Raw genomic sequence first — 10,217 nt, 5'->3', positions numbered from 1 at the left:
CCTCTGCACCTGCCTATAGTTATGTCCCTGTTTGGAGCTCATCTGGTGACGGCCATATTATTCTACTCTTCCTATATAATTATCTCCCAGTCCTGCCATTACTGTAGAAGTGGCCTAATCTACGGGGGTTGTATAGTGGGCACTCACAGTACTCATTGATTTAAAGAGGTTCTTAACTTTTGTAGATGATATAGACCTCACATCAGTGAGTTGTGTGTGTGTGTAATACAGGACAGGTCATCCAGTATGAGAGACGCCCAGGGGTACTGAATAGGAGACCCCTCTAGTAACCCACAAATCACTAATAAATTGTATGAAAATGAAAGGGGTATTCCCACAACAACAATATAAAAGTAAGTTACGGAGTATCACTATCACCTACTGAAAGCAGTTAGCAATATGTACAAGCCACTAGAGAAAGCCCAGTGAGCTCCCCCCATCTCTGCCACTGTTTGAGCACTGTTGTCAATGGATACGACCTGTAGTCCATCCTGGGATGAGCGTGTCCAGTTTGTTCCTATAGCAGCTTATTAACTCTACAGGTGCCATCCTAACAGACAGAGCATGTGCAGTGCAGGAATGATTTTTAGTAAGTGCACAGAGCAAGGTATACCTGGGAAATGTAGTTTTTAATAGCAAGTCGGCAGTCACATGCTCCAAAGTAAGGACTCTGCCCATTGCAAGCTGAAATTGTTAGGGAGCTTTTGGGGTGCAGATGTTGAAATAGAGGGCACTTAGGGGGTAGGTGAGGTCACAGGTATAGGGCAGGTGGGCTATCTGTATGGTGGTTCAGGATTAAACATTGTATGTTGGGAAACCCCTTTAACTGTTTCAGGTACCATGTAAATATGTACAGCGATGGCAAAAAGTGTTCACAGACACAAATTTTAGTTTTCATACAGTATAATGCTTTAGTGATTTTGGATCTGTTAGTCAGATGTTTCTATGGTTACTGATGTACAATTTTCTGCATTTCATACGTTTTTACACTTTTAGTGATAAATCCATGAAGTTTCTGCTTAGACTCAATATTTCCAGTGTTGAGTCTTATTTTCTAGACTTCTTCCATTCCCCTTCCATGCTGGATATCGGCCTCTGGGCCAAATCCTGACAACCCATTCTTTTCTATCCAGTGTTTGGAGTTTATCACAATTTCTGGTTGGTCTACACACTTATTGAGGATTGACCACAGGTTCTCCTGTCTGTGCACCTAAAAAGTCAATGTTTTGTTCACCGAGCCCCTTAGTTAACACTTTTGCCCTTTGACATTGAGTCCATTATATTGGATAAAGCATTATCCATCACATTGGACGGTGGAGAGAAGTTGCTTTCAGAGGATGTTTAGTTACCATTCCATATCAGACCAGGGTTCTTAAGTAAAATTGTGAGTGATCCCACTCCATGGATGTAGAGCGCCTCCACATATGTATAGTCCTAGGGTACGTAACACAGGACTCATAGGAGCGTGACCTTTTCTTCTCCAGACAATCATTCTTGCAGATATCCCAAACAGTCTGAAAGGGGCGTCATCTGAGAAAATAACTTTTCTCCAGTCCTCTGAAGTCCGGTCCTTGTACTTTCTGCATAATGTCCGTCTATCCTTGATGTTTTTGTTGGAGAATGACTGTCCAGAGAAAACACCCAAACACATCCAGTAAAAAAAAAACAACTCTGTATATATCTAGGTGTTTTTCTAGCTAAGAAAAAGTGGAGAAAATTCCAGAAACATGAACAAGAATGAAGTTGTGTGATGCTCATGAGGTATCACAGCAGACTGTAAAGCAAAATGGTTCTCTTCACCAGTATAATCTGATGTGCTGACATCTGGTGGCCAGTTTGAGAATTGCTACACTGTAACATGGAGATTCTAATCTACATTATCATGTCTTTCTGTTTTGTATTGCCATATTTGTCATTTTCTTTCATGTTTTGTATTATTTTAACCAGTTATTTCCCCTTCTCTTTCACTAGGTGGAGCATGTATCACAGTAACAACAACCCTGAATGTGTTGACAAAACAGATTTGAGCGTCATTGGAAATGAGGCAACTGAAGAGGAAGAGAAAAGAAACAGCCGTAAAATTGACTGCATCATCTGCTTTTCCAGCTACAATCTGTCCAACCGGCTGCCCCGGCGGCTGTACTGTGGCCACACGTTCTGCCAGGCTTGTATCAGGAAACTGGACTCTGTGACCAATGAACAAAGATGGATCCCGTGTCCACAGTGTCGCCAGAGCACTCCAACTCCACGGGGAGGGGTGGCCATGCTGGATCTAGACCTTGCTGCTTTTCTAGCGGTCAAGTCAGAGAAGGATAGCCCTCGATCAGCCAGCAAAGCTTTAGATACAGACTCAGAACTCAAAGTTTTTGCAAAGAACGTGCCTGTCAGCCGACAACCAACAGGCAACTGCCAAGAGTCAGTCTCCGAACCGCGGTTTCCCAGAAGGATTTGCTGTAAAAACTGGTTTTGCTGCTCTTGCTGCGCTTGTATTTGATAAAATAGAATTTATTAATCCTGTTCTGATGGGAAAATGGCGGTTGATCAGTTGATGTTAGAGACAATCACCATATTTATCAATGCCCCACCATTTCCAGATAAACAGCTCCAAAATATTCCTTCCCACAAAATAGTGTACAGCGTCCTTTTATCACTTTTTATTTGTATTGTACTAAAATCTGTATCATAAGCCAATAAACCATGAGATGATTGACCTTAGCCATGGCTCATGACCTGTCGGCTTTCTCAAATCTTAAAGGATACTCTGATGCAGGGGGTAGTACATCAGGTGAAGACTGCACATCTTAGCTGTACTGTTTCTCCTTGCAGAGACCACCGGAAAATCTTACAGGCCCGGCAATGCTTCCTAGGAAAAAGTTGTGCAAACATTCTCTCTAGTTCCCCTATTGGAGGTTAAGATGGCAATGTCTGACCCCTTTATGGCTAAGCAATGGTTCGATTAATATTCATATTACAAAGGCCTGGTAAAGGGTTGGACACGGACTTGCTATCTGAAAAAAGGTGCCTGCGGCTGACAAGGTGCTCTAACCACAGGTTTCTTAGTTGTGGTTAGAGTACCTTGTAGGCCACAGGCCTGAAGTGTATTGCCGCCTATAGGTTACAGAATGAAACAGTTGAAGGCGTTGGCTTCTCACTTTATCAATGTCCTGCAGTGCGTGCCACAAAATCAGTGCGACTGGGGCTGCCATTGACCTCCTCCACCTTCTCCTACTAGCTATGCCTCTGACTATTATCCTCAGTCATGTTGCAAAGCCTGTTAACAGCTTGGACTTTGATTTACAGGATAGCCATCTTCAATAGGTGGCAGTAGTGAGACAAAGTTATTCCTAACCTGTATATGTTTTTCTGCATTGCCTCACTAGTCCATCTGGCAGCCTCTCCATCGGATACAGTTCCTCCTAAGACACTGATGAAAGATTACCAAACTAACCAGAGCCTTCCTCTGTTCTGACAAGGTGTAAGAACCCTAAAACATCCATGTACAGATGGGTCTCCTTTGACTAATATCCATTCTGCAAGGCTCCAATTAAATGCAGATAGTATTCTATATAATGACCACTAGAGGGCAGTGAAGTCCAAATCATACATAATTGTGTAAATAGTGCACATACTACCTAGGTGAGAAAATATGAAAGGTATATAAGGCCTGTAGAGCAGCCAATGACGTGCATATCGCAGTGCCCACATAACAAAGACAACCATAGCCCTCCCCATAATATTGCTGGCCACAGTGCCCCTGTAACAGAAACAATCACAGCCCTCCCATAATACTGCTGGCCACAGTGCCCTGTAAGAGAGACGACTACAGCCCTCCCATAATACTGCTGGCCACAGTGCCCCTGTAGGAGAGACGACTACAGCCCTCCCATAATAACATTGGCCAAAGCGCCCCCATAACTGACAACTAAAGTGCCGCCATAACGGACAACCACAGCTCTCCCATAATACTGCTGGCCACAATGCAATGATGTGGGGTAATTTTTTTTGAGTTTTGCCTAGAATATGTTCTCTAGTTTTACCCCCAGGATTTAAAGATTGGAATTTATGTTTCCTTTTCTCTGTCTTTGCACTATTATCACCAGGATAGAGGTTTACAATGCAATGTATCTAATCCTATCATTTTTGATACTGCCTGCTAAGCTCAGAGGGGTAAGGCCTCATGCCCATGGCCCAGTGTACGACCTGGCAGCCTGAGGGTCTTACCTGGGGGTGGTGTGTTTGTGTGTATGTGAGGGATATGGGGGAGGAGGTGTCTGATGTTCTGTTTTGATAATTATAGCGCAGGTCAAATTACTGCTCTGTGAAACAGAACAGAAACCCCCTATTGAAGTTATGAATCGCGGATAGCACTTGCATGTCATCAGAACTTACTCGGCCTGCACACTCAGTCGTGTATATGAGGTCTTACCAGTTTCGCAGGCCACCTTTCAGTGGGCAGAGTCTTATACTCTATACATGCTGTACTATGGATTCTGGAAGCCACACCAGTCTCTTGTGTCACACTGATGAGGGTAATAACCCCAAATCAGCAGTTACAGACTGATGGGTCTCTCTTCTGTTTGGAGAACATAATCAGATTTGGCTTTAATTCTAGGCATTCTCACTCCTGAAAACCATGCATTGACCTATAGGAAACTACCTTCCAAAAGGTGGCTCTAGAACAAGTTATACTTTTTCCATCAAGTAGAAATTATTTGCCTGATAAGCTGGTATATCTAAGTGTATCATGTGAAAAACTATCTGCTGAGTCCATGTGGGAGATTTCTGAAGACCGCTGTATTTAACAGCAGTTTTCATATCGTCTGCACTGGTGGAGCACGTGATCTTCTGCACGGCTGAGCGCCTGCACTTAAGGATCATTTACAACATTAATAATGTGCACCAAATGTTCCACTGAAAATCTGTATGTTGGAGAGACCGGACAGCAGCTTAGAATGCGTATGAATTCACATCGCCATACAATTAGAGAACGAAGACTGGACCTTCCCGTATCAAAACATTTCTGTAATGAGGATCATAATATCACCGATCACATGAAAATTTTGGTTTTAAAAGAGAATTCCAAATCAAAGAAAGAACGACGGATTTATGAGTGTAAATTTATGACCCTGCTTCAAACATTGGAGGAGGGGCTAAATTTGTCACATGGTTTTATGTCATTTTACAGAAATCACTGACCTGAGACCCTGAGAACTGATAAGAACCTAGAATGTTTACATTGATTGTACCAATTACTAACAACCCTCTACCACCCTTCCTCCTGGAATTCTATCCCTATGTGCCCTTTTATACATAAATATGCATCCTTCAGAAATGGTTTTACATTTACTTGAGAAAGGAGCCTAGAGTTCCGAAACGTTGTAATCTGTCATCATTATTACCGTATATACTCAAATATAAGACGAATTTTTCAGCCCAGTTTTTGTGAAGATTTAAAAAAAAAAAAAAAAAAGTTCTAAAACACTCCTTTTCCTAGAATACATACAAAAGTAGAAAATTACTGTGAAACACATACACATTAGGTATCCCTGTGTCTGACAGTGCCCGGTCTACTGAATATAGGGGATCTGCAGTGCTCCTGTTCTGTCGGAAAGGAGTTAATAGGAGCACTGCAGATACCCTGTATTCAGCCAGGCTGAATTCCAAGTGGGGGAAGAAAAAAACAGTCCTCAAGCTCAGGGAAGGGGCAGAAAGACAACCAAAACACCCCCTCCCCTTCCCCAGCGTCTACTGCACCCAAAAACTCCGGCCATTTTAATTTTTGAAATTTTCCAGTAGCTGCTGCTTTTCTCCCCCTAGGCTTATACTCGAGTCAATAAGTTTTCCCAGTTTCTTGTGGTAAAATTAGAGGGGTCGGCTTATATTCGGGTTGGCTTATACTCAAGTATATACGGTAGTTAGCCATTATAAAGGTATCAACTAATGAAGACTATCAAGTTTTTTGTTTTTTGATATTTCCTACCCACTGGCTAACACGGTACGAGAACAAACATTTTCCTTATACTGGTGTAAATGATAATAAATATAGTGAGCCATTCATGCCATGCCCCCATCCATGAAAAAATTGCAACTTTCCATGCCCTTTACCCAGATATCTGGTGTAGTAGGCATAATAAACCTTCCCCATTGCTCCATAGCCTGTCATGTGTGGTTCACATTATCTAAAACCTATACTGTGTGATACAGTCTGCTGTATCTCATCCTATCGTGTGATACTGTATACGGAGTTGTGTATCTAATCCTATCTTGTGTGATACTGTCTGCTGAGCTGTGTATCTAATACCAACATGCGTGATACTGTCTCCTTATCTGTGTATCAAATCCTATCCTGTATGATACTGTCTGCTGAGCTGTGTATCTAATCCTACCTTGTGTGATACTGTCTACTGAACTGCCATATTTTTGCCTATTCACTGATCAAATCAAATCAAATAATATAATAAGATTTTTACCAACTTTACAGACAGATATTGACTTTGTATTAGGTATATTTGATACTTGGCCACAAGGTGGTGCTACAGACCTTTAAATATTAACCATCTAGTATCCTACCAACTATTGTTAGACATCATTATTTAGTATTTGAGGACATGGCTGTAACTGGAATGAGTCCTTTTATGATAACTAGAGATAGTATACAAAGAACTAAAGAGCAAAGACTGGACCATTAAAGCACTCGGCATCAATGTTTATGTCAGCAAATCATCCAAAAGCAGGTCCCAGATCATTAAACTTTAGGGTTAGGACTACCAACTAACTTAACATATAGGGCTCGGTTGCCAAATGACCCAAAAATCAGGGCTAATTCACCAAACCACTCAATATAAGGGACTGGGTCAACAAACCATCCAACGCCAGCGATTGCATCACCAAACCACCCAACATTAGGGACTGCATAACTAAGCCAAGATTGCAGACTGGGCCACCATACCACTCACCTTCAGAGATTGGGTCACCAAAGCACCCAACACCAGTGGCCGTGTTACCAAACCAACCAATGCCATAGGCTAAATCACAAACCACTCAAGAGTGCGGTCAGCCAGAACAAGAAGAGCCATTCCTATCAAAAAGACCCACACTGTGACAGAACCTGATGGACCATGTAATAGGTCAATGGGGTCTACTGGGCCTGGTGGAGCAACAGATCCAGCACTACATTATGGCTTCTGTTATAGAGGCAGAAGATGTGGACAAAGTCTCAGCCACTCAGCACTTGCATAGTACGGGGTGCACATACTATCTTTATATGGGGCTCTTAGCCATTTCATCGCATCTCTATGAATGAATTGCTCTTTGCTGGTCCTAGAGATCAGAAACAATGAATTTCCCATCATCCTATGTGGCAATAGGTGACCTCTAAGCTGTGCTGCTGTGGTGCAAGAGAGACCCTGACTCAGGCGCTGACTCTCTCACTAATCTTGGAGTAGTGGAATGTCAGACACTGAATATACCTGTGCGTCTACTTTCTTATCTCAAGTCCGTGGATAAAAATAATATGTTCTTTTCTTACTGTTGTGTGATCATCCGTGCCAAGTGATGACCTGGTTGTAGTAAATGCAGTTACTTTCTATAAAGGGAAATGTGAACTATAGACTCATCATGGGGTACAAAAACACCACATCACAGGTGATGACAGACCCTGGCACTCTGCAGTAAGGTTTCTGTTTCTAGGAGTCCCCTGGGCAGAACTCAGTTATACAAACCACACAACCATATGGGCATTTCCAGCGAACTGACCTGACAGGGTCAGGCCTTACCCTCATTGTATACTCCGGATAACACAAGCTCAGGCTAGCATGTTTGGTGGCAGGTATTGTTTAGTTTTCCTAAGAGACCTCTGTAACCTCAGAGCCTTGTTGAGAAGTGTATATTTAGCTGTGGCTTTGTAGGATCATTGGTTCTAACGTGAACTCTATTGTTAATACTCTTTTTATACACTTAAGTGGCGGGTGTGGTGCTGCCGACGGGCACTGAAAGTCAACAAGGTGGAAAGTCTTCCCATGGAAAGGACTCGATTAAAGAAAATGTCCAGTTGTGGTTACACAAAGGATAGACGGCTCACTACCTAGTAGTCATACACTACACCTACTTCTTCAGCAGTGGCTACTGTTTTAGCGGCTCCAGCTCAACTGTACCGTTCATTGAATTCGTAGATAGTCTGAAGGATATGGGATCGGAATGGGATGGCGGGCCCAATAGTTTAATGTATCATATCATGGAATGGCTCACTTCTCCGCCAGAGTTCATTCGAGGTAGATCGGATGCACGGTATGGGACTTGAACGACCCCGTTATAAGTCAAGAGCTCTGTTCACAATTGATGGATCTGGCACTGGATCGTAGTTGTCATAGTTGGGCTCCTTTGGCAGCTTCTAAGTAGCTCTTAGCTGCTTGGGCTGAAACAGACTTGTGAGTCCTCTGAAATCCTGACCCTCAGACTTTGCCCTGACCATTCAGTCCTTCTTTGGTTTCACTCCTTCACTCACAGGTTCTTCAATATCTTCAAGTTACCTTCTAATGTTTTGAGTCAAGCAAGCGAAAGAAAGTCCTGCCAAATATCTGTGGCTCACATTTGCTCTTTTGCAAAGAATTCTTTACTCGCCGCCTCGATATTGTTTTTGAAAAGTCAAAGTGTATTTTTAGCCTTGAGTCCATGAGTGCAGACTGACTGTCTCTCATCATATAGGACATGAGTAATCCCCAACCCTCCATGCGCAAAGCATCTCAATTAGGGATCTACCGGAATCCCCTTGTTTGGGGAACCCTCTGACTCTTCTAAACATTCAGTGAGAGGATTGTGCGTAAATAGTTCTACAGACACGAAACACATGGGTGAATGTGGTCACAGGTCACCAACGTGTCTCTGCCAAGGTATTTTTCCTCTCAAAGGGTTTCCCAAATTTTTGTTTTCACTACAAGAATCCTTTATTGTGTCATTTATAAGGTCAGAGCTTACTATACAGTGACTGCAAATGGTGAATGTAGAATAATCCACCAGTCGTGTCACATCAGACTGGGAACGGTTCATCCCATTCACATACCGTAGCAATAATTTAGCAAAATATTCCTGGTGTCCTTTGGTGTATTGCCCCACTGACTGTTATCTTGTGCTTTTGTGGCCAAACCCTTGATGTCTAGTGGTTAGAGCGCCAGTCCCTGGTTTGCAGTGGTATGCTGTCCTTTATAGAATAGTACAATGGACTACACTATTCCATGAAGTTGATGAAAGGTATTATCATGTATACTAGACATAAAAAAACACACTGGTGTGAATGGAGCCGTATGGATACATCTGACATGTGCCATTCTCACTGCATACGCCAAACAGACACAGCAAATAAGTTACATTGTAAATTAAGTCTGTTCACATCAAGCAGTACTGTGCTGTATATATATATATATATATATATATATATATTATTTATTTAACATGGCAGGCTATGTGTAATATACAGGGGCATACATCAGAGCCTTCTGTCAGAGGTATACATTGGGAAATGTCTAGTGGTTTCCCCAGATGCATGCAGTGATTTTGTATCTCCATTCTGAATAGCTTAAAATTTGGTGCTTGGTACTCTTTTATCTGGTGCCCAGTTTCCTGATATCCACCAATTTGATTCCCTAATGCCTGGTGTCCAATGGCCATTGATCAGCCTGGTCTAGCCAACACTGGTACATGCAACTGACCCATAATATTACACTTCATGGTACAGCTCCCTCATCCCATAATCGTGTCTCCCGCACTACCACAAGATGTTGGACTATATTGATTTTGCTGTGTCTTCTATTAAATTATATACAAATCTGGGGAAATATTATATTTAGCCCAAGAGGCCCTTTCTGATGTTCAGTTCCATAAGTAGAATGATATATAAACCATATTCTGCATTGTGCAGGCTTCATACTGTATATACATAAAACACCTCTACGCTATATCCCAGTGCACGTGGAGGTGGAGTACATAGGTGGAGCACGTTTTCAGTGGATATCTTTTGAGGCTTCCTGGGTGTGGTGTGATGGGAACAACACAAAGACATCTCTGTCAGCAGAAATGAAGAAAACTCCATGCAAATAAGTTTTCAATAGAGCAGAGTAAGTGACACCTGTATGATCCCAGCATACAATACCTAGAGCACGTTTCTGAATGTCAAATATATCATGTGGTTACTTACTCAGTAACAATGGGGGCCACAAGTGCCC

General features: G+C 42.3%; 1 protein-coding gene across 1 annotated transcript; it reads left to right on the top strand.

Moving 5' to 3' along the window:
- The first annotated feature begins 1,978 nt into the window (after positions 1–1,978).
- RNF224 (ring finger protein 224) lies at positions 1,979–2,494 on the top strand. The gene has a single exon (XM_075259910.1). It carries the CDS (start codon positions 1,979–1,981, stop codon positions 2,492–2,494), a length of 516 nt encoding a protein of 171 aa, XP_075116011.1.
- Positions 2,495–10,217: the final 7,723 nt, after the last annotated feature.

The sequence above is a fragment of the Leptodactylus fuscus genome, chromosome 11 (assembly GCF_031893055.1).
Source record: "Leptodactylus fuscus isolate aLepFus1 chromosome 11, aLepFus1.hap2, whole genome shotgun sequence".
NCBI lineage: Eukaryota > Metazoa > Chordata > Amphibia > Anura > Leptodactylidae > Leptodactylus > Leptodactylus fuscus.
This window is presented reverse-complemented; position numbering and strand designations above follow the sequence as displayed.